Raw genomic sequence first — 24,958 nt, forward strand, 5'->3', positions numbered from 1 at the left:
TGTAAGCAGTTATCGGCAAAGTTAGCCACTCTATTATGGTTGATATCTTCCAGACGGGTACCGGATGTAAAAGCACTGGATATTGCAGGTAAAGTATTTACACCTTCTGGGGTGTCTTTCACTATTTCTAAACGTACTAAAACTGCATCATCATGTTGTTTCCTATCCTGCGTTTTCTCACAATCATAAATTGTGTGTAGTTAAATGCTTAAAAGGTAAAGGAATACTGAGATAGGACTCGTGAATTTAGACGAGATTTGACAGGTCAACTACTTATTTCTCTACAGACCCCCCCCCCCCCCCCCCCCCCCCCAGGCACATCTGCAACTTTGGCCCATTGGGTTCAATGGTTATTGACAGAAGCTGGTATAGATACCAGTCTTTTTGGGGCTCACCCTGTTTGAGGAGCTATGCCATCCAAGACTTTTTCAGTGGGTACTAGATTGGAAGATATTCTGGTCGTGATGGATTGGTCTTCTGAGTCTACTTTTAAAGTATTCTACCATAAACCAATTGTAGATGTGGCAACAAGGGTAGTGGAACACCTTTAAACTAGCATAATCCGAAGCCTCCTGTCCCGACATAGAATTTGTTTTTTCTAGCTACTGCATTAAGAATTTTAGGTTCTATTAAGGACACGGAGGCAAGGATTATCCCACCCAGATGTATTCATATGTATTATATAATTGATTATTATCTATAGTATTACTTCTATGCATATGTTTTTCAGTTTATTACCCACCCTATTGATTTAAATTGGTGTTTTTTTCTTGGTATTGTTACATATTTTCTATTTCTTAGGCACCGACGGCAAAGCTGCTTTAACAGTACGCTCTGGAAGAGTTTTTTTTTTTTTTTTTTTTAAAGGAAGAGTTTGGTTCTATCTCAGAGGACATGGTTAGTCTACTGGAGGCTGTTGTGGTTCCTGACTGTTGGACTTTGTTATCTTAAACTCCGTTATGAGCAAAGAGAGGAAGGACTGTGTTGATTCAGGAATATATAGGGGAAGGACGCCTGATGATTGGACAGTTAAGGGCTGGGAGTCATGGAATATGTGGTTTAAAGTTTTATTTTGTTATTGGCTCCTGTGCTTTACGTCAGTAAGTAAAGAAGTATAATCCTCGCCTCTGTGTCCTTAATTAAATCTAAAATTCTTAACGCGATAGCTAGAAAATGTTTAATTCTCGCGCTCATGAAGTTCATGTCACCTGCAGGCTCGTTCACAAGGAAACACTCCCAACAGTGTTAAAAGTTCGACATTCAAAAAAATGTTGCCATAAGAATACTGTACAGTGGGTAAAGGCATTACCACAACGACTCCAAGCCACAATATGCCAGAGCACTTCCTGGCTCACAACAACGTAAATATACCACAGAGAAAGTTTTTAAAAACACAGATCCGTCCCTTGAAGTTTCGCAATATACACAACAGCTTGCAATACACAGCTGATGAGAGGCTGGTGCTTACATAAGCGGTTTTATGGGGCTGGGCCTTCCCACAATAGCATGCGCATTCTTTTTATAGCAAACATTTGTCAATCACGTAAAATCTGTATTTATATAACTGCGTGTAGTTGAAACAGCAATCGCTACAAATCCCGTGACGGCGTCCTATTTCTCAATACAGCATCCTTCCTGGCCCTGCTCTTAGCGGAGCGGTCATCAAAAATGGAAACGTAGTACGACAAAAACAACACGCTGGGTTGCCATGGAGACGGGTGCATGAACTTCTGGCACCGTTCCGTGACCAGAGCATCTTTCTGATGGGACCACACCTCGAGCATCTTATGGATGAGAGCAGAAACCGCGGGGCTCGCGTTTCAGAAGAGGGTGTTGAACAGTTACACGCGGGCGACTGGAGCAAGTTCAGAAAATACAACAAAACGCAGCTTTGGGAACCTCACTGTGTTCGAGGGATGCATGCATTTAAAAACAGGCGCATAATTATTAAAAAAAAAAAAAAAGACATCAAGTTTAAAACAGACATTTTTATGATAATTGCTATGTATTTTTATATATTTTTTTGTATATCGAATGTACAGGGAGTGCAGAATTATTAGGCAAATGAGTATTTTGACCACATCATCCTCTTTATGCATGTTGTCTTACTCCAAGCTGTATAGGCTCTAAAGCCTACTACCAATTAAGCATATTAGGTGATGTGCATCTCTGTAATGAGAAGGGGTGTGGTCTAATGACATCAACACCCTATATCAGGTGTGCATAATTATTAGGCAACTTCCTTTCCTTTGGCAAAATGGGTCAAAAGAAGGACTTGACAGGCTCAGAAAAGTCAAAAATAGTGAGATATCTTGCAGAGGGATGCAGCACTCTTAAAATTGCAAAGCTTCTGAAGCGTGATCATCGAACAATCAAGCGTTTCATTCAAAATAGTCAACAGGGTCGCAAGAAGCGTGTGGAAAAACCAAGGCGCAAAATAACTGCCCATGAACTGAGAAAAGTCAAGCGTGCAGCTGCCACGATGCCACTTGCCACCAGTTTGGCCATATTTCAGAGCTGCAACATCAATGGAGTGCCCAAAAGCACAAGGTGTGCAATACTCAGAGACATGGCCAAGGTAAGAAAGGCTGAAAGACGACCACCACTGAACAAGACACACAAGCTGAAACGTCAAGACTGGGCCAAGAAATATCTCAAGACTGATTTTTCTAAGGTTTTATGGACTGATGAAATGAGAGTGAGTCTTGATGGGCCAGATGGATGGGCCCGTGGCTGGATTGGTAAAGGGCAGAGAGCTCCAGTCTGACTCAGACGCCAGCAAGGTGGAGGTGGAGTACTGGTTTGGGCTGGTATCATCAAAGATGAGCTTGTGGGGCCTTTTCGGGTTGAGGATGGAGTCAAGCTCAACTCCCAGTCCTACTGCCAGTTCCTGGAAGACACCTTCTTCAAGCAGTGGTACAGGAAGAAGTCTGCATCCTTCAAGAAAAACATGATTTTCATGCAGGACAATGCTCCATCACACGTGTCCAAGTACTCCACAGCGTGGCTGGCAAGAAAGGGTATAAAAGAAGGAAATCTAATGACATGGCCTCCTTGTTCACCTGATCTGAACCCCATTGAGAACCTGTGGTCCATCATCAAATGTGAGATTTACAAGGAGGGAAAACAGTACACCTCTCTGAACAGTGTCTGGGAGGCTGTGGTTGCTGCTGCACGCAATGTTGATGGTGAACAGATCAAAACACTGACAGAATCCATGGATGGCAGGCTTTTGAGTGTCCTTGCAAAGAAAGGTGGCTATATTGGTCACTGATTTGTTTTTGTTTTGTTTTTGAATGTCAGAAATTTATATTTGTGAATGTTGAGATGTTATATTGGTTTCACTGGTAATGATAAATAATTGAAATGGGTATATATTTTTTTTTTGTTAAGTTGCCTAATAATTATGCACAGTGATAGTCACCTGCACACACAGATATCCCCCTAACACAGCTAAAACTAAAAACAAACTAAAAACTACTTCCAAAAATATTCAGTTTTGATATTAATGAGTTTTTTGGGTTCATTGAGAACATGGTTGTTGTTCAATAATAAAATTAATCCTCAAAAATAAAACTTGCCTAATAATTCTGCACTCCCTGTATTTATGTACACTTAAAGTTTATGTAATAGTATATGTATTTGATTCAATGTTCATTACTGTTATTTTTTTTCCTCTTTGGACATTTAATAAAAATTGATATATAAAAAAAATAAACCAGACATTAATGAAATAAAGTAACTTCCTTTGATTTCAGGTAATATATCACGTGCACGGAGGCCTGCGCGGTGTTATAAAAGACATTCCTCACACAGGGAGGCACAGAGCACACGCACGGGCTCTTCCAAGTAAGTGATTTTAAGAAGTGTCAAGTGATTAGGGCACGGCTGCGAAACTTTTCCACCGGCGCCTGGGGAGACTTCCCAGGGCTCAGGGAAGCGGAAAAGCCTGGCAGAGCAGGCCCTGGCTCCGAGCGCTCGCTCTGGATGGCAGCCTGGCCTCGTTCTTAGAAATCCAGTACCGCGAAGTGGGCAGCGATCTGTCAAAGGGTCCGTCACCCAACGTCACTGCGAGGTTGGTCAGTGTCCAGAGATCAGATCACCGGCAGTGACGTCAGGGCTTGGCACAGTACACCATAGTGAGCAGAGCCCACTGACTCCATGACAAGGGCAGTCTGACCAGACTTGCATGCCGACAGCTGCACATGGCAGAACATAACCGGATGTAATTTTCAGAGTTTTCCACCGTGTATGCCTTCGGCGGTCGTCACTTCCTTGGCCAAATGCTACCTCAAGGTTCACCAAAACCACCTCCAGCACAACAACAAACCACTCTCAAACGCCATCACAAACCACACTCAACAATCACACCTTCTCCAAACAACCGTAACCACAAAACTACCCACCCTCAAACACAACCACAAAACCATCCTGAACAAACCACCACAAAACCACCCTCAAATGCAACCACAACACCAGCCTTAAACACTATGCGTCCTCTCTGGACAACCGCAACCAGAAAACTACCACCCTCAAACACAAGCACAAAACCATCCTGAACAAACCACCACAAAACCATCCTCAAATGCAACCACAACACCAGCCTTAAACACTATCACCAAACCAACCTCAACAACCACATCACTCACACCCAAGCCCAAACCCAGCCTCAAACAACCATATCCAGATGAACTTTTCAAGCAATGTCCAGATGCTGGAGGCAAGGCCCTGTACCATTTTCCCTGGCCTGACCTTTTGGTCCTGCCCATTTCCACAGGCACCCTAATAAAAGCATTTCAGCAATATGTTGAAAGATCCCGGGTCATCTAAATAAGTCACCAATAACATTGCCCTCTGACAGCATTTCGTGAACCAGAAGAGCCACTTGGCTACTAATTAACAACAAACAGTATGAACACCAGTAAATCCAAGGTCACTTAGATGCCATCCATAAAGGAGATACCGCATCAACACACCATAGGAGATAAAGAACAGGCCCCGGCCTCAGCATCAAATTTTCCTCACCAGGAGGTTCTGGCCTCGAGATTTTGCCCTCAGGAACTGCAATTACCATAAATAAAAGCTGGTATCCAGCTCCTTCTTTCCGAATTTAAAAAGTCCTCAATTCACCAGGACTTCCAAAAAGCAATCACAGACTCTGCCCTCTCCATCCACAAGGCTGAAAATAACACTTCACCAATCAGGAACCGCACTGATCAAACAGTTCACAACAATGACCAAGATCTCAGACTCAACAAGCTGGAAGCATACCAATTGTGACTTGAGGAAAACATGGAAAATTACAAGAACAGGTCACAATGGAATAATATCCACATCAAGAGACTAGATAGAAACGCCCCCAACGCTGTCCTGGAAACACAAATCCAGGACCTAATTCATGAAATCCAACAACTTCCTCCAGACTCGGAAACGATACTCAATCACACACAGAGTTTAGTCCACCTTTCAGCAAAGGGGGAACCTAGTCCCAGATGTGGGACAAGTTAATTTCTTCAGGGTCAAAGAATCTATGATGGCAACAACTAGGTCCCAAGAAGCAATATAATTCAGAGGGGACCAACTAATCCAGGATGTCTCCTAAGCGACCTTGGCTTGCTGCTGTGACTTCAAAAACACAACAATGCACCATAAAAAAAGAGCAAAATCCTCAACCAGGGCTACCCTTTATGTTTCACCAAGGACAACAAATAATACTCAGCAGAGGCCCCAGATCTTCTCCACCTACCACCGATTAATGATGCTCAGAAAAATGGAACTTGGCTCCTCTTCCACTGCTGCCGGTGACAAATGGATAAATCCACAGAAAAGCAAAGCCAGGCGCACAGACTGCAACAACGCACAGAGAAAAACACCCAATCATAATCCTCAGATGACACCCAACGGACTAGAATTAGACTTCTTCCTCGACAAAGTCACTGTCTCTACACCTCAAGCGCAGGGGACTGCTTACACTCCTTCCAGGACTCGATGAGTAACTTTTCTTCTCCTATGATTATTTCAAGCGGTGTTTAAGACACACAGAAGTAACTCTCTGCTAGTTTAAGGACACTGACGCATAGCAGACTTTTTAGAGCATCACAGTTCACAGTCTCTGGGGTGACTGGATGGTTTTTCGGATGCTGCCCTTTCATTTCTCACCCATAATTATTATGATCACCGTACTTGAAATAAAAGTTTGCTCGCTGTTTTTTTTTTTTTTTTTTTTTTTTTTACTGTTGACAAGGTTTTTTCTTCATAGTTTGTTACGTCTGCTTCTAAAGAGATGATGATGTACAGATACATGCCCCCCACCGCCACTACCAATCCTTTGCTGGACATCCCAATATCCTCCATGGACACATTCTCAGACTGCTGGGGATCCCTACCTCTAAACCATATATCTGCCCCTCTTTAACCGAGTTATAGGGTTATCCAAGACGAAGGGGGTAGTTGCTACAGACCATCCAAGACCACTTCTGCAATACTAACTGCGGGACCTCTGGGACATCAGTGAATGGACTGAATGGTGAAATTCCACTCCAGTGAATGTAATGCATTCATTTAGAGATACAGAACAAGTATGGTTAAGGAAGAGTCCTCAAATCAAGTGAGAAAAAATCTTTTAAGCAGAAATGCAAAGTGTTGAAGAATGATTTTTAGAAACCATATGGCTGTGAGCCTACTCTTGACATATTAATAAAACTTGCAGTGCTCGTTGAATACTTTCAAATGATCTGAATCAGTGTGAAGGTAGGTAGCACGGTTGGTTGAGGAGTTTCAAAAGCAGTTGTGTACAGGGTAAGACTGGGACAGAAAATTGGACCAGGCACCAAAATAAAAGTAGTCCCATGATACTAGATAGCTGCAAAAAGTCACCCATGTTTGCAAACTGGGACTGTTTTGAACTTGCAAAGATATATGTATCATAAGCAAGATATGAGAAACTGCATGTACTTGAGCTTCCTGCAGGCAATGCTTGTTTTAATAGCGAGGAAATAAATGGAAATGAACTGGGACAGAAGACCATAACACAGGCTCACAAACAGACAAAAAGAGGCCCACACATTGACCTGTCAGACCAGCCCGTCGGGCACTGCTTCATTGCCGCACAGGCCAGTCCAACCCTGGTTATGGAGCCCTTGACTTCCAACAAAAGGAGCACGTGGAAAGGTACAGGTTGTACACATGGTGGTGGAGGGAGTGGAAATTCTCTTTAACTCATAAGAAGAACACGCAAATTCTCTCCGGCGGGGTGAGATTTAGTTGCTTTATATCAAAGACTAACAACAAGGTATTAGTGAAACCTGAAGACTGTGACAGGAGCCAAAGCTCTCAGACACAGGTCACAGTGAATAAAGGCTGAGGCATGTTTGCGGGGCGTGAGGTGTCTTGGAAGCGACTTCCACCTGGAGCACGGGATCTCGCAAGTATCAGCTTTAGACGAAAAACTGAGCAAGTGTAGTGATCAAACGGTCAATGTTCTTTTCTTCCTCCCTTAAAACAAGAACAAATACATTTTTTTTTCCAAATGTTTACTTAAATTAAAGGGAACATCAAGTACATTCTCTTTCATTTAGATGTTCTTATTACACATTAAGTGGAAAAGCCAACAGACTTACAGGTGTGGCGAGGATAAAAATGAACAGCCTTTGAAAATAATATTCGGCTGTAGCATTCAGCAGGGGCTGCGCTCCTCTTTAGGAATGTTTTACAACCCAAAGGATGGAGTTTGCACTGTACATAGGAGTCCACATGAATTTAAAAGGAGGGTCGGGGGACACCCCTGAAGACAAGCAAGCTTTGTGCTAACCATAGTGAGCAGAGCTCTGGCAGATCCTGGGGGCCTCCATGAGGGATGGATGAAGTGCTTCGCTTGCTTTAAGTGATAATGAAGCAAATGTGACCTCCTGGTCTTAGACTACTGCCCTACCTACCAGGGCCACTCAGTCAATGTGGCAAAACAGAAACCAGAAAAGACAAATACAAGCAAAAGCCTATGACCACTAATTCTCCCTTACAAAGCACCAATCGAAACCGCACAGGTTCAGTGGGGAGGACCTCGCATTTCTGGAAAAAAGTCATTTTTGAATTCCGTTTTGCTTTAAAACAGTGGTTCCCAACCTGTGGTCCGGGGACCCCTGGGGGTCCGCGAAGCCTCCTCAGGGGGTCCGTGACTGCTTAGAAAATTAACTAATATTAACAGATTAGATCCCCAGCTTTCAGTAATGACTCAGTGGGGGGTCCCCGGGTTCCAGTCATGATAAAAGGGGGTCCACAGAAGTCAAAAGGTTGGGAACCACTGCTTTAAAACACTTAAAATGGTATCTCTTGAAGGCATCATCAGTTTTGGTGTCTTCTGCTTCTTTCTTCAAGGACGCGGTGCAAGTCTCCCACAGACTCTCTTAAATCAGAGCTGGAGACATTGGGCTGCCAGGCTCCTCGGTATTGAATCTGGAGGATCATTTCCTGCACTACCAACTTGAAATCTGAACAATCCATTTCCATTTACAGCAAATCTAATCGCTGGCTTCATTTTTTAACAGAGTTACCTTTTAAAAACCTACAGCGGGAACACTTCAAATAGAGAGAACAGATACAACCGAGGAGCGGTGAAGGGAGATTTACAAGGACAACAATTTGTGAGGTGTGCTCGATTCACACGCCAAGGGGTCCACAATGGGTACTACGACTTACTGTAAATATAAGGGATGCGCTGGCACATCTGCCAAGAAGGCAGACTTATGTTCTGATATCTAATGAATCTTCTATTTTAAAGGACTGAATTAAATATGCACAATTATCAGCAGGGCAACAGGAGAACAAAATAGAATATCCTTCTATGGTTCCACCCCTCACAACATCCCTTACTGCACTTCTTACATTAAGCGCTGAGGTGATTAACATGGCAATGAGGTTTAGTCAGTGCAACGAAAGGCAAGCAGAGGTCATGCTCCCTTCTACCCACGGAGCACGAGCCAAACATGGTCATATGCCTACCTGACCAATGCCTTCTAAAAATAAGCACTGGCAAAGCCAATCCGTCTCTCCAGTGCAAGGACTAAAGGCTTTGTCAATGTCTCTTAGCAATGTTGTATAGCGCCATCATATCGCTTTTTTCCACTGACTGTCATGCTGGACAACCACGATGCTACACAATGTGGCTAAAAGACATTGACGAGACCTACTGGCTTTGCCAATGCTTGTATTTGTTATGGAGGGTGGGAGGCAGGGGCAACACAAACAGGAGGGTGGAGTATACCCAAGAAAAACACACTCACATTAACACTGCACAAAGGCATATAAAGTGTAAAATACACCATGTTTAAAGTACACACTAGTAGGACACGCCCTTGCTAGTTCATTGAACTTGGTTTCCTGCTAATTTCATTGCTTAGTAGCCCCCTTCAACGACTGCCTGACATACAAAAAGATATAGTAAAAGGAGAAAAATGCTGCCGAGGCTGCTAGTGAGATGCCTGGATGGATGTTGTTAGCGAGAGGAGAAAGAGGCTGCCTGTTGCAGCAGAGCCCCCCCCCCCCCGTCTGAGCCGTCCACCATATCCCTGACAGTTCCTGTATCAGCAAGTGCTTGCACTCGAGACTTCTCTCGGCTCAAGTGGCCCTCTGTTATTAAAATCAGCATTTTACTTAATGATGTGAACTTCTATAGCACACTATACAGGTTTAAGCGGTACTAGGCGCTTCAGCAGCTAACACACCAAAATGTCACAGTAATAACTGTAGTGCCACCCAGATACCTAGACAACTGTAAAGGAAAATTTACTAACAATGAACAAAAACAAGAATGAGTTAGAGCTATTGGCATTGTAACCTCATACCTGGACTTTTCTTGAATATAAATTGGTCAACCCTGTAGCATAATTTTGTCTTTGCCCGCCACTCCAGTGGCCAAATCCCAACTTGCCCCTATGAGGTCCACTCTTCACGCAGCTGCCAGACTGGTGACGGGAAATAAAAAATATGACCACATCGCCCCGGCACTGAAGTGTCTTAAATGGCTCCTGATTGAGGCCCGTTCCGCACTGCTTGCCTAACACACAAAGCCCTTCACACTGGGAAACCTCAATACCTTGCCAAAAAAAACTCTTGAAAGCTGGTCAAACTAGATCTCTAAGAAGCACAAACTCCCTCCTCCTCCTCCACCTGCCAAAATCCAACAAGCAAAAAACTTGGTCATGCTCCTTCTCAAACAACGCGCAGAGAATATGAAACTCCATACCCACCCACATCAGATCTAACCCTTCCCATCAGGTCTTCAAGAAGTTACTTAAAGAATACCTCCTAAACTAACCTCCACACCAAAAAGAATCTCTCACCCCCCCCACCCCACCACTGCTGGATCGCTATCCTTTTGCTCATGAGAACCCTTCTGTATAATCGGTCTGTAATGTGATTCTTATGTTTTTCATGTGTTTTTCATATGTTTATTATCTATACTGTTATAAAGCACTCTGATACCCTCTCGGTCTTGCCAGCGCTATAGAAAACTCTCAAATAAATAAACTAAACCACTTCCATTTACCTTCTTCCTATCTCTGCAGCCGAAAATGAAAATGTTGCCATTTAGCATCCTAATTTAAATCTGCCATGCTAATTTCAGTAGAATACCACTTTCACCACCCCACCAGAGTTGCTGGCTGGCTAACAATCCCCAAAATAAAAACAAAAGACAGCCACAGAGGAGTAACGAGAGAAAAACTAGAAGGGCAACCCAAACATATCAAGAGTGTTCAAACAGTCAGTGTAATAAAGTTGTTAAATTAGTCTGAATCATCGTAATAATTGGAATATGTATATATTAATAAAATGTATACTATTATCATGTAAACCCCCCAAAAACCTTTATCAGAAATAAACTTTTGGCATTAGACTGTAATGCTCAGACATAGCCCATTGAGCACACCACAATAAAAACAGCATTTGTAAGAAACATGGTCATGTAACCCATATAGTTAGCCCCAGAGAGCATAACCACAAGAAAAGATAATGACTAAGTATTTCAATGTAATCATATATTTAGCCCTTAGAGAGCGTAGTACATTACACACTTTCAGGCCTACTGCAATGAAATTACAAACAAGGCCTTTAAAACACAAATTATTCCCAGCTGTGAAACAAAAGTTCCAGCTATGTGAGAGCTTAAACGGATACTGGGTTGAGGGGTTATTTTGCAGTACCCCACTAACCAAGTGTGGGGACCCAGATGTAAACAAAAAGAGCATGCTGCCATGAACGTTTTGGTGGTGATCCCATTGTCCTAGCACCACCACAGCCTGAGTTATGAGCCTACATGTTTTCTAAAAGTGATGGCCTGTAAAGCATTATGGGACGAGTTTCCCAGGTGCAGTGAATATTGTAGTATCGACACTTTGAGGATTTCTGCGATTTGTACGTAAAACATTTATCAATTACAAGCATTTTTGTGAAAGCTATGGAATGTGAATGGGAAAGAACAAAAGAAATGACTTGGGTAACAGTGTGAACAATGTGACCAGCAATTCAAATATCGTAGATGGAGTTGGGTTGTAAGCACCATGGAGCACAAAGGGGAGAGACAAAAGAAAAAATAGTTTGCCCACGCTGAAGTATATCGGCAGCCGTGCAATAATATATGTAACAAGGTCAGCCTGCAAGGCGGTAACAAAACCGCCCCAAGGCAGGATAAACAAAGCATTTACCAATGACACCAAGGGATTTTTGAAAGTTAAGCCCAGGAACAAATGAAAGTGATGGGTGTGAGATAGGCGCAGTTAAAAGCCCAAAGAATACTTACAACAGGTCGAAAAGTGCTTGTGCACTCAACCTAAAAGGCTGAATACAAGCAAGGGGTGGTGGGAGGTTAGTAAAGAAACAGACTGGGGAAGACAGCGAGAGAAAAGCAGCAACCGGGATGGGGAGGGTGGGGAGAGAAAAGAAGAACACAAATGGGCGGGCGGGGGGTAGTGTGAGGGTAATAGAGAGACTGGATACACAAGCGCTCTTAAAAAGAGGTTAAAGACAAATGAAAAAGTAGCTCGAAAAACGGGAGCAGTGGATGGACACAACAACTGGTCCATGCTCTGGGGTAGAGCCAAACACAAGAAGAGACAATGCAGGTTTGTGATGTCAAACTGCAACTAAGTATATGAGAGGGAAGTTGCAGCTTACAAATGGTAAACCTGTGGGCAGGCTGTAGCCCATTATCTGTAAACATAATGTCTTGAAGAAACGGTGCATGTGCTGTCTTGCTGTGACCTAAAAATGAAGGCTTTATGCACCATTAAATCCATAATTTTTGCAAAATAGAAATCAAAAGAAATAGCAGTACACAGACCAAAGAGTAAACGCTCTCAAACTGCAAATTCTTCTAGAGCAGAGGACAACAACATGAGGTCAGGCTGAACAGGTTGGTCCTCACAATAGAACATGTCTCTAGTTCCTCGCTCAATGTTAGCTCCAGTGCGGTAAGGGATTGCAAAGAACTCCATTGCTTCCAGAAACTATGAAGTCACATCAGATTACAAAACCCAACCAGACCTTAAACAAGCATAGCTACTCAAATCTAAAAAGCATGTGCTATTGCTGAACTCAACAAACCAGAATCAATGACCACCTGCATACCTGGGCTTCCCTCTTGCAAGGCAGTGAGTAACTACATGGTTCAAAAGTTAACCCTTAGAACATTCTAAACTTTGCAAGTGTGTAAAGGTAGGTTCCTGAACTTTTCATTATACAAGTCATTTTTAATGACGTGTTGGACCGGGCCCTTTTTGCAGGGTCACCCCTAAACGTTTTGCCTTCCTCCTCCTTTTTGTGCATACTTTTCAGCCAGACTGTACACAGGGAGGGTGGAGGTGTCACAGAGGTGCATCTACATATTGAATGGTCTTCCTAGGCTGAGAGAATGAGAGGCAGGGCACACCTGCATTTGTAAAGTCTGAGTCCTGGCTTTATCAGTTAAGCTTCTCCAGACGACCCAGAATAATAAATAAATAAATATATACACACACACACACACACACACACATACATACATACATATACACACACATTTTAAATTAAAAAAAAAAAATGGTTCTAGGTCCATGGATCTGAGAATGCTGCAGGCCAAAACGATGACGGAGATGGTTGGAAATTGGCAGAAGCAGGAGTGGCCAGCAAAGAACAGCTGAGGGGTGGGTCACAGGTGCAAGCATGTTGCTCTATAGAGCGCAGAACATAAGAAAAAGTGGGTTACACAGACATCTGAATTCAAGATTGGGGCATGAGGAACGGTTAACTTTTCTAGAGGCACAGAATTATACAGAAACAACATTACAATCTATACGTATTTCGACAGAATGATTGAGTATCACTGATTTTTACCAAAAGACAAAGTAACCATGTATGCATCAGCAACGCTATGACATATGTAATTGTTATATAAATGTATTAAAATATGTTTTTCAATGACTGAGATACAAACCATAATACATACTTCAAGGTACAACCTTAAAAAGTTACCTAAGCAACTAAGGACCTGATTTAGAATTTGACAAGACAAGCTATTCCGTAACAGACCCAACAGATTTCCCTGCCCGCCAAACCTGGGGTAGGCCTGCCTAGTTTAGAGATAGACAGAGATTAAGCATTTTGTTGACAGAGCCCCAATGGCTCCATCAACAGAATACTTCTGACTACTCAACAAAGTATGGGGAGTCAGAGGGAGAATATTTAGGGTGAACGGTGTAATGTCTTTTCTTTCCTGTCCATCACAGTCAGGAAAACTAGGCATTAAGAGACAGGAGAAAAACTATATTGACCCTAACACCCAGAGAGAAAACTCCCAGAGTGTGGAGGTCATTCATTTTTTTGTCCCGCTTCGGTAGTTTGTTTTTCAACAACAAATGGAAGTTAAAAGTTTGATGAGAAGCCATCAAATCAGACGGCAGCCATCCACCAAACTTTCAATACATTTAAAAAAGCTGCTGTGATGGCTGTTCCCTTCAATGTGCAGAGAATACCGATGGGTTGGAAGTTATCTCTACATTTTGCAGGTGGGAGTCTGTCCAGGTGAAGGAGGTAAAATCATGCGCCACTCCGACCGACTGTACCCCGCCCATTCAACCCTAAAATCAGGCCCCAAATTAACTACACTATTTTCTTCAAAACTGCTAATATTTTAAAGCAAAAGTGATTCAATACCACAAGATGTGTGAATTAAATTAAACATTTAAGAAAAGTCACTACATTGGGGAGACGCCTTAGAAAAAAATACGAACATAATAAAAATGCATAGTAGGTCTGGAAACATTTAATGAAAATAGTGAAGACTTGTGTCTGTGATAAACCCACAACAGAACTTGTAAATTAAGCTTCAGTGGGGTTCGGCTCTTCCCCTCAGTCTTTAAATTAGGTCTCTAATTAAAGCAACTATTTCATTAAAATTTCCTCTGTCCCTTTTTCAAATAACGTTATGTATTTAGAACTAGAGAATAACAATTGGTCAATTGCTAATTAAAAATGCACATAAAAGAGTGATATTTTTGGGGCAAGCACATTTACTGCACTCAGTGTTTAGCTAAGTACATTACAGACACTGCGTTTCTAGCTTAAGCCCTCCTAGCAGGAAAGTACTTGCCAGGTTCTAATTCCCCTCCCGCCCAATTTACGAGGATTTCCTTGGTTGCACACTCTGATGAAGCCCCCCCTCAAGAGGATGTCCTGGATTAATGTACATAGAGAAAGTGATTAAGCCTCCCCTCAAGAAGTTATCCTAGCATGTACGTGCGTCCACACACTGATGAAGCCTCTCTTCATAAGGTCATCCGAGGATGTAAGTAAAGCCAGGCTAACATAAAGCCTCCTCTGAAGAGGTTGTCCTAGGACATAAGCACAGCTCAGTGTGTAGGTTATTTGAGGATGGATTACCTCAAAGCTCATGATTTAAAACTTAAGAGTCTCCTATTACAGTGGTGTGGCCAGAACTTGGAGGACAGGGTGTGTGTTCTCTTTTCCTTGATTTCACCAACCTTCTTTTTAAGGACAGTGCCGATGAGCACACCTGCCTTTTAGAACGATGTCCACTTTACAGTATGCTGCCTTGTCACTCAATGTTGGGTAGAGAGGACCTGTAAACCAAGAAGATCTGAAGTGAAACTTCTCCAAGTCAATATGGTAACTGGTGTGTTGATTTCTAGAGCTTCTTCAATGCTTAATGTGTAATTTTTTAGTTGTCTTATGGAATGTGTAACTTCAAGTATATGATCGTGTGCAGACTAACTCATGCACCAAAAAGGGCAAAACGCAGTATTAATAGTAAACATTAATTTGATCTGCTTTCTGTGCTGTAAGTTGATAGTTTGATTTGCAATTTAAATAAAGATTCAATTATTTGGTAAAATGGTACAACTGCGAATCAAGTACGACATGGAACGGTTTTATTTTAGGGTCCTCATATTTTGCCACCCAGCAAATATGTACACATTTTGACAGCATCACTTGATGGGCAGGCTCTGGACTAAAGTTGTGCTAAACTTATGTTTTGAAGGTGTATACATGGTATAACATGTTGATAAGACAGAGACTAGTTTGTGTTTTTAAAGAGACTGACGGAGCTGTATTTGTGATCTTGAAAGTCAGCAGCGAAGAAAGTGCTTCATCTAGTTTAAGTTATCAACCTTGCAAGCTCATTCTTTTTTATCTCCCCCTTTAGGAAGCAGTTCTAAAAATGGATGGAAAATCTCTAGGTGAGGTGCGTGACTTCATTAGATTTCTCACCAGTCGTAGCTTCACATCACAGGTGAGTCACCGAGGTTGACATTTTTCCCCAAGAACTTGCTAGTTGGTCTTTGTTGGTTCCGATCATTGAATCCAAATGGTTTCCTAATGCCTTTATTAACCTCCAGTCGACATAGCTTGAAGCTGTGCTCCGATTTTATTTGTCTACAGGCAATGAGGAATCCATAAGCGAGTCGGTGTACTTACATCCTAGGTCAACCTCTTCAGGAGAGGCTTTATAGGTGTGTGGATGTACTTGCATCCTAGAATATCCTCTTGAAGGGGGGGGGGTTATTCAGTGTGTGAAAGTACTAGTCAGAAATTAAAATGAGTGCTTCAAAACAATTAGTGTATCTGTCATCTGCCAAGGGACACATTTTCTGACAATATTTCCTGTGTCTTAGAATCTCTCTATCACAAGCACCACTTCAAGGCTACAAATTGTTATAAGTCTAGTACCTATATGGCACTGAGATACTAAAAGATGATATGGTGGAATGTATAACTTCCAGTTGGCAACCTCAGTGTACTTCAAACTCATAAGCAACAGGTGGAGCCCCCAGCAGTGCCAACGCGGAGATAATGAAGAAATCCCTGAAGTAAAAGGAGAAACTGTTTATGTGCTGGTAAACCCGAGAAGATAAAATAAAGGGCGAAAAAAAAAAAGTAGAGCTGGAAAATGGATCATCACAGGCATAGGGGAAGTCAATGAAGTGCTTGCAGATAGGTAAAGAGGAAACGAATGCCATGCTAATATCTAGGCAAATGCAAAATCTGGTGAATGCAAATATCACTGCAGCGATAGCAAACAGGCAAAAGAGAACTTCATGGGCAAAGGTAGAATTGGTTTGAATTGTCCTCCCAGTTTCCTATTGAAAAAAGGGGGTCAAAATGTTTTTGATAGTGTATCACCATTCAAGGGAACTACGAACTTATGTCTGCCTTGGAAAGGTAAATAAAATGGTACGGGCAATGGCATTATGTTTTAAAATGATAAAAACAAACTACGAGGATAAATTAAGGCATGCGTGGCGGAAAACAACAAAGATATCCCTTAAAGCTTCGGCAAGATGAGAATCATCATCTCATTATTCTTAGTGGAGGTCTAAATGGCAGTTCTGTTGACCACAGAGATTTGCCTGCAAGACCTGAACAAACGCGCTGCACAAATTGGAAAGGCTGTTAGGAGCTGCTGGAAAATGCTGATTCAGTCCTCGTTACTGTATGGACTTATTTAAGTGCATCATCAGTACGGGTGCCAGAACAGACTGCCATGCTCCACGGCATGCAAGTGTCTTTATTTGACTAATCTTCTCAAGCCTTCAGGGGAAAAGAGACTTAAAGCATGAAAAAAATAATCTGCATTCTGAAGGCACAGGTGCTGGTATATCTCATGACCACAGGCGATGCCTTGAGCATTAACTAAGTAGAAACGAGCCAATAGTTCAATATGCACCACATAGGTGGGGTTTCCTTCACTTGCCCCCATTCAACAATCACAAGGCAAGGCACATGTAAGTGGGATCACCCACTGGGGAAGGTTTTGTTACTGAGAACCAGAGGGATCTGAATTAACACATCTTGGGTCGGCTTTATATCCATATCACCAAAAACTAGAGTTTATCAGACGCTAAAGTAGTAGGTAACAGAAGATCTAATCTGTTACTTAATCCTTTCGATAGTCATATGAACAAACACAATGAACAGGAGGACATGCTGATCGGGTCCGAAGGCAAGCCCAGGAGAGGGTCATAATTGTGCCACTTTCAAGCACACAAGTAAACCACTTGTTAAGTACCCCTTGTGGAATCAGGCTTTAAACCACACGTGAACGTTACAAATACAGTATGTGGCTCCAACTGGCGAGAGGCCGTCAAACGAGGAGCCACGAGTGGTCAGCATCAGTCAACGTGTAAATGCAAGAAAGATGTAAAAAACACTCTGCCGGTCATCACTACAAGGCAATTAGTATGACCAGGCACTGCGCAAAAGAAGCACTTATAGTGGCATATGTTTAAATCTGAGAAACACATGCTTGAGCAGTGATCCCATCCAACTCCTTCAAAATAGCATCAAGGGTAAAACACTTCTTGTTGACTACATGTCCCCGCCCACTGCTTGGGGTTCAAACACTAAGAATGAAACAGTTTACTGTGCAGCTTTAAAGAGCGATATGCAATACCACACAATGATTTTAAACTGTCAGCACTCACTTTAACATGCTAATACACGCATAAAAGATGCGCATATGTGCTGCATACTCAAAAACATGCAAAAGTTAGCAAAAAAGATCGTTTTTTTGTACAGGACTTAAGAGATAAAGAACTGCATGTGATAAACCCTTTGAGGCAGAATGATACACAAAAAGTTGGGCCAAAGCACAGTCAAGTCAGACTTAAAAAATGAAAAAAGGAGTCACATCTGCCTGAATGAGAATGTAAAGTACAGAAACTTAAATTCAGTTAACACTTACTAGGACAAAAAAAAAAAAACACACTACAATTTACAATTTTCGTGTAGTTTATTCGTTCTACAACTACCCGTCAGCTTCAACCTTGGCTGGACAACTCCTTTTAGCCATATCCATTATCAAAGATGAATTCATCAACATCTGAATGCAATATTATAAATTTTGCTGGAATACATATTTACTAGGGCAAAAAAGCATGCACAGTGATCCTACAGATAACTTCAGACCTGAAAACCCTAGCTCACATTAAATATGTTTCATCCTTTAAATATTCTAGGCAGCTTTGCAAGTATGAATGTTGATCTCAAAGAAGAGAGGACAAAGTAACTTTCTCCTTAAGGAAAGCAAGGCTGAGCGCATTAGTAATAAATGCTCAGACTTCTTCAACTTGTTGATACAACCTAAGTGAACTTGAACGGCTTCTTCAAGTATGTTTGTCCGATGGATGTGTAACTCTACCAGGCCGAATGGCTACTTGGCATAGCTCTTACTAATGGTGCTCTACTAGGATATGACTGAAGCTCTTTCTCCATCTACTGTGTTCTGCTTCATTTTCTCTGTAAAGCATGACAATATGTTCCAAGTGCAGTTGTACTATAGAAAAACAGTTATTACAAAAGCAGCTAACCAAAGAGCTAACAAGAGACCATTATGTAGACAAGAGACTCACTACAGCATGGTGCAATAATCACCATATTAAAAAAATTGTACATCTCGATTTCTGAAAAGGACAGTCTTGAACTTTGGACCATTCTTTGGAAGGAGTAAGGGAAGTCTAAAAGGTGTGGTATACCAAAAAAATAAATTATATTAAAATATAAAAAAAACAAAAAAAAACACCTGTTCATTGAAGGGTGGGTGCACTAAAAAATATGTATAAAAATAGATATATAAAAAAATGTTTTTCATTTGGAAATACATTGAGGGGAGCAGGCAGTGGTCCCTGAAACCCTCTCGCACCCCCAGTCGCCTGATGAGATGCACCTTTGCAAATCGGTCACCATTTCCTTTGAAGTGTCAGCAGCCGATCAATGGTTTGCAAAATGCAACTGTGGTTGCAAACCACTGAAGACACTCCTCGAATTAGGAGGAGCCCCTTTTAAGGCCCGTAACTGAAATTTGGAATGATCGCAAAATTGGTATTCAAAAATGCACATAACACTTCTGCGTTAACAAACCTTGTGGTTTTGCTAATGCAAGTGTTTAGCACATCGGGCCTAGAGTTCATTATGACATCCATCCAGGAGGCAGATTAGTATTTTTGTTGCCGATGTCTGAGACAACACCAAACCTGACGCTATGCAAAAAGTGAGAGATGCTGACAAGCAATGGTACCCATTAAAGAAACTCAATCAACCATTACCTGAACATATTCTGGTCAGATACACGAGTCCCAATGCTCACGTTTGGTGTAATAGGCACAGAGATAGTTTTGGGAATGTACTTTGAGTGCAAAGACCTCTGTGACTGATACGCTCAGGTGAGGTAACGGTGGAACTATGAACATGTAAAAAGGTGTGTATTACGTTTGATATTTGGTCAAGGAAAAAAAAAAGTTGCAGGCTACATTACTTTTTCAATATTGCTCCAAACAACCATATTCAGCATGTTATTCTCCAAAGTGGCTGGGAGGCGGAGATTAAAATAAGAAGAAAGAGACCTATTAAGAACGCGACCCTTTTTTCTCTGCAGCAACCCCATTCCATCCACCAGAAAGAATTTGGAAAAGCAGCCACAAGACCACATCAGACCATGTATTGAACCATCCCTCTCGGTGGCACACGCTCAAAGCCTGCGCAGACTTTCTCTTTCACATCACTGTAGTTTGAGGCTCAATTTCAACAGCTTCTGACCATTAACCTTACATGATATCTACAGATGTTTAATAAAAGCATAGTCCTTTGAGAACTGGCAAAAGTCTTTCAATGCTCACGTTTCATGGTCATCTAAGGGTTATGATAGATAATGGCCATTGTGTTGACAACACAAGACATCTCAAATGATTTATGTTACTGATATAGGTCTTATAACACTAGCATCTAAATTCAAGACACCGTATAGGCATTTCAACACTTCCCATAACAGATTCTGACCACTGACTGGACACGATACCTACAGATGGTTGAGCTTGGCATTGGATTGTACATAGGATTCTACAACGCTCAGCTCCATACCTCGCCTGAGGTCTCCAGTGATGTTAGATACTAAACTAGGCCTTACGTACTATATTAAGGCCCAAAAAGCTCCTGAGGCATTTATAGATGAGACCTGGTGCTATCATAAGCCCTCTCGATGCTCAGCTATAGCAACTTCTGATTCCATGGTAGAGCAGAATAAACCAGCGTCAAATAACCAGGAAAAATCGCCTTCTGAAGCCAAAGAAATTCAACCATTTCCCTGCTCGTGGTAATAAGGTTTCTCCACGAAGACACCAACGTTTTAAAACATTCATGAAATAAAGCACAATGAGGACACATCATCAAATTCGAATTTCGAAAAGCAATGTCTATTGACTTCTAGGCAATGCTCAAAATGTTAACTGTTCCTTTAGTACATAAGGAAATAAATAATTAGAGTAAAACCAGTAGCACATTATTCAGCTGTCTGAACATCCACTATGCAGAGTTCGGGAGCCAGGTGCACTAATAACCCCTTAGACCAGTGGTCTTCAAACTTTTTTATGCCGCGCCCCCCCCAGTTGAAAAATAAAAATCATTGCCCCCCCCCCCCCTCAGAATTTTTCACAATTATTTTAGAAAGATGGCAATGTTTAAATAGGTCTAAACCTATTTAAACATTGCAGTTAAGTACTGTTACCTTTTTAACACTGTAATAACATGCTTCTGCTTAAAACAAAGGCATGTTATCTGCATAATATTTATTTTGGCCAGAGTTTGGCGCCCCCCCCTGGGATCACTTGAGGCCCCCCAAGGGGGGCTCGCCCCCCAGTTTGAAGACCTCTGCCTTAGACATAACTTCTAAACATGTGGAAGAAATGATGCCTGTGGATCCTGTCTAGCACCAGTAAGTTTTAAAATGACAAGTGCCACCTGGAAAAATGTGAAAACACTGTTACTTGGGGGGAGCCTGAAGTCTTCCTGTGGGAATGAAAGGGCGCTTTTAAAGTGCATTTTGAGGACAGTGGGGACAGCACGCTCGCTCGTGCCAATATGCATGGGCTGCCCTGGTGTGCAGCAGGAGTGCAGGCCTAGCCATGCCCCCCCTCAGGGATTATATTAACACGACAGATACTCACTGCTAACTTTCATGCTGCCGAAAGCCGATGGCTGCTGCACCGGCTTGCAGCTCTCTGCGAAGGAGGTGGTTCTCGGCCGCCCAGACATGATGCCTCCTTCCGCCTCCCGGCTCCGTCGCCCTCTCTCCTCCTGGCAATGCTACGATGGACTCTGGCAACGACAGTGATGGGACATCCACAGCTCCAAGAGGTGGGAGGAACAGGTGAACCCCAAATAACTCAGATCCCCCCTGTCCTTTCCTGCGCTTTCAGGTGCTTTCCCCTACACCATGCCTGGGGTGGGCAAGACCCCCTCTCAAGAGGAAAAAACTGGACAGCCAAAAAAAAGCACATCAAATCCTGGGATCACTGGGTAAGACGAGGCCCAAAGAAGCGGCACCGCGCCTGCTGCCCTCCTCGCGTCGGGCCCTCCACAGCACTGGTCCCTCGGGCTGGACAGCTCTCTCTGGTGGATAGAAATGCAGAGCTAGCGGAAATCCTGCCAGGGAGGTGAAGAGGATACACCTCTTGCCTTCGATGACTCCAGGTCCTTCCCTCAACTCCACCCTTAGTCCGAGGAGAACGGTTTGGGAAGAAAAAAATGGAGGGCTGGGATGATGACGATTGTGCAGGGGGAGAAAAGCACCGGCATACTCTTCTAATGCAACCCTTGCCTTGGAGAGGGGTGGCAGGGATACTGGCGAGAAGAGGAAGGGTGTGGGGGAGCTTCGGGTCTTCTGGGGCTCTCTACCCTCTCTGGCCCCAGCAAGTACAACCGACTGTGATTTTCAGAGGAAGCAGGAAGAGAGGGTCCTCCGTGAGCTACAGTGCCCGGCTAATGGAGCCCCCAACTCTGGAGGGGCCTAGACCTCTGTGTCTGACAGATAGCCGGAGCACAGGGCATATGTTGGAGGCCTCTTTGTCCAAGAGGGTGGACAAGGTTGATTTCCCCACCTGGGTCTGTCCTCTTTCTAAGGCTGTAAAGATGATAATGGGATTTCACTTCACAAGGGCCTCTTGATTAGCTGGCTGCGGTGGGGGAGGCGTTCAGCATGTCTGCAGACCCCCTTTAAAAGCAGTGGGGGGAGAACCTGGCACTTATTTTCCTGGAGGGGGAATCTATGTTTAAAGGGCGGGGCTGTTGCTGCTTGGGAGGCTCTGATTGTGAATGTGGAAAGGGGCAGATATTGGGATGTATTGCCCCCTGTCCTCTGGGTTGCTTTGATGTGTGTGTTCGTGTGCCACCGCCCCCAGGTCACCAGAGATTGTATGTCACGGGGAAGGGGGGTTAGGGGAGGGGGGTTACCTTGGGTCCTCACCCCACGGGGGGCGCCGGTATCTTTAATGAGCGAGGGAGGCTGTGATGCTCTCTAGGCCCCCCCAGTTGTCTCCAGGCCCCCGTCTCGCCCCTTTGTCTCCCCTCTGCCAGTCAGAGCCAGCCCGGGGGCGGCGCGGGGGGGGCAGCCATGGTCAGGAGCGGGGGGAGGGGCGGGGATTGACAGAGGCAGCCCGAGGGGCGGTTGGACCACGGGCGGTGGCCTCCTGCGGGCCCCACCGGCTGGTGGGAGGCCTGGGTGTCAGGGCGGGGTGCCTCTCGCTCCCTGCGGTCCGCGCCCGAGGCCCTGGCCACTCCCGCTCGGGGTCCCGCTTCTCTTTGTCCGGGCCCAGCCGCCGCCGCACTCCGCCAGTCTCTCCGGCCTCTTTTTTTTTTTTTTCCTCTCCTCGCGCAGCTCCTCCCTGCGCCAAGCGAGGCGGCTCGCACCCGCCCGTCCGACCCTGCGCTACTGGAGCACAATGCCTTCCAGAATACCAGCAGCCGCCGCTGACAGCTGCTCCGCGCCGCGCCTGCGCACCAGGCCTACGCTGTCACGGGTGGAAGCCATGTTAAAGTCAGGCCTGGAAATCCGCCGCTCGTGAACGTCAAACGGACGAGTCCTGTGGTCACACTGCATTGTTAACGTCTACGTCACAAAAGCTACAAAGAGGACGGCCATCTTGTAGAGAGAGAAAAAAAACGTATTGCTGTATATAAAATAGCTCAAATAAAACAAATGTATCTTTCAGCTGAAAATATGAAACTAAATATTAGTCTGAATGCGCCCATATCTGCGCATGTTAGCTGTAGGTTTACACTTTATAAGTAAAACACGTTATTCACAAGACTAGTGATATAAAATGCTTTTCATTCGAAACTTTTAAAACGCCGATTTTCCCAATGTCGGCGAAAGCTCCTACATACGTTGAAAGGAAAATGTATACCTAAGATGGTCACCATTTTTACGCACCGCTACGTCACTGTGCCTCTTTTACGTCAGGTATTCAGGCTTTGCAAACAGCTTAGAGTAAAAGTCAGTACTATTCAGCAATCAAACTGGGGCTATTTTAAATTTCTATCTGACATACTACTTTACTCTTCTGTATTCCTAGTGCGGAAAGCACTTTGCCTCATCGTGGGCACGCTTTAAATGGCACGGTTATATAGTGTAGACTTTGAGCCATCACGCTGTCCGTCTTCTATTGCGCTGACCTCGCACATTCTCCCATAGCGACGCAGTTGACCAACCAGAAACTTTTAAAAACCGTCAGTCAAATCAACCAGGTAGAAGCGAACCAATAAAAGGGGTTCCCTACCGTTCCCTAGACGGACAGTGAGTCAAATGTATATTCAGGGAACTAGTGTGCAAACTGGTAACCTCGTGGGCGATTTGCTTCTTTTTAACAAAACTTCGGAGGAGCAAATAATAGAAACCGCAAAATGTAAATAGGAGATCAATGGCACGTGTATTTTGTTTCGCGACATAGTCATTTTATTGGCATAAACGAGTAAGAATCGGCCAATAATTTGTTGAAACATTAAGTACTTTCTAAAGCTGCGGTGAATAGTTTTAGATTTCTAATTGTATATGTATAGTACCTCTCATCCTCGTACCGACTTCTGATTGTTTAAACATTATTTTACTGCTCCTTGTCCTGAGGCTACGCCATTCCAAGATGTCCGACCTCGGTACACATTATACAAGCTTTGACTTTGATTTCAATTGTTAACGCGGCGTTGCCATGCCTAACGACCTGCAAGCAGAGTGGGCGCGGGCCGATGGCAAAACGCCAATGAAAGTTGAGCCCCAAAGAATGATTGTGCCTGGGGCGTGGTCGGAGATTTCATGCGTGCCAGTTTGATTGGATACTGGTTCAGGGAGGTGGAACAAAGGAGATCGGAGGTGCTCAGCAATATGACACGCATTAGCCAATGACTGATACAGAAGAGCAGCTGCTGGCTGACAATGTCACTGCGGAGCTTTGTCATTGGCTGCAGGGTGTCATCAGATTAGAGAGTGCTGTTAGCGGATTTTTTCTCCTAAAAGCAGTGTTGGCATTTAGAGCTGTTGCTTGTCCAGTGGTATTTTATCGAGGTCTGATAAGAATGGAGATGATCAGGGCGAATGCGGCCTTTTCCCCTTTAAATTATAAATAGGGCTCCCAATTTTATGGTATTT

The 24,958-nt window shown here is 43.5% G+C and overlaps 1 protein-coding gene across 4 annotated transcripts in view; it reads right to left on the reverse strand.

Annotated features, from left to right (window-relative positions):
* Nucleotides 1–23,831, reverse strand: part of GSK3B (glycogen synthase kinase 3 beta) — a 376,205-nt gene extending 352,374 nt beyond the window's left edge. The window contains exon 1 of one of the 4 annotated variants that reach the window (XM_069202693.1): nt 23,724–23,831. In XM_069202693.1, coding sequence (XP_069058794.1) covers nt 23,724–23,739 — 16 coding nt within the window. In that variant the 5' untranslated portion in view covers nt 23,740–23,831. Of the gene's footprint in view, nt 1–21,485; nt 23,269–23,723 lie in introns of those variants that run through there. The other 3 variants (XM_069202692.1, XM_069202691.1, XM_069202694.1) reach the window with 3 other exon arrangements.
* Nucleotides 23,832–24,958: the final 1,127 nt, after the last annotated feature.

The sequence above is a fragment of the Pleurodeles waltl genome, chromosome 8 (genome assembly GCF_031143425.1).
Source record: "Pleurodeles waltl isolate 20211129_DDA chromosome 8, aPleWal1.hap1.20221129, whole genome shotgun sequence".
NCBI classification, from domain to species: Eukaryota; Metazoa; Chordata; class Amphibia; order Caudata; family Salamandridae; genus Pleurodeles; species Pleurodeles waltl.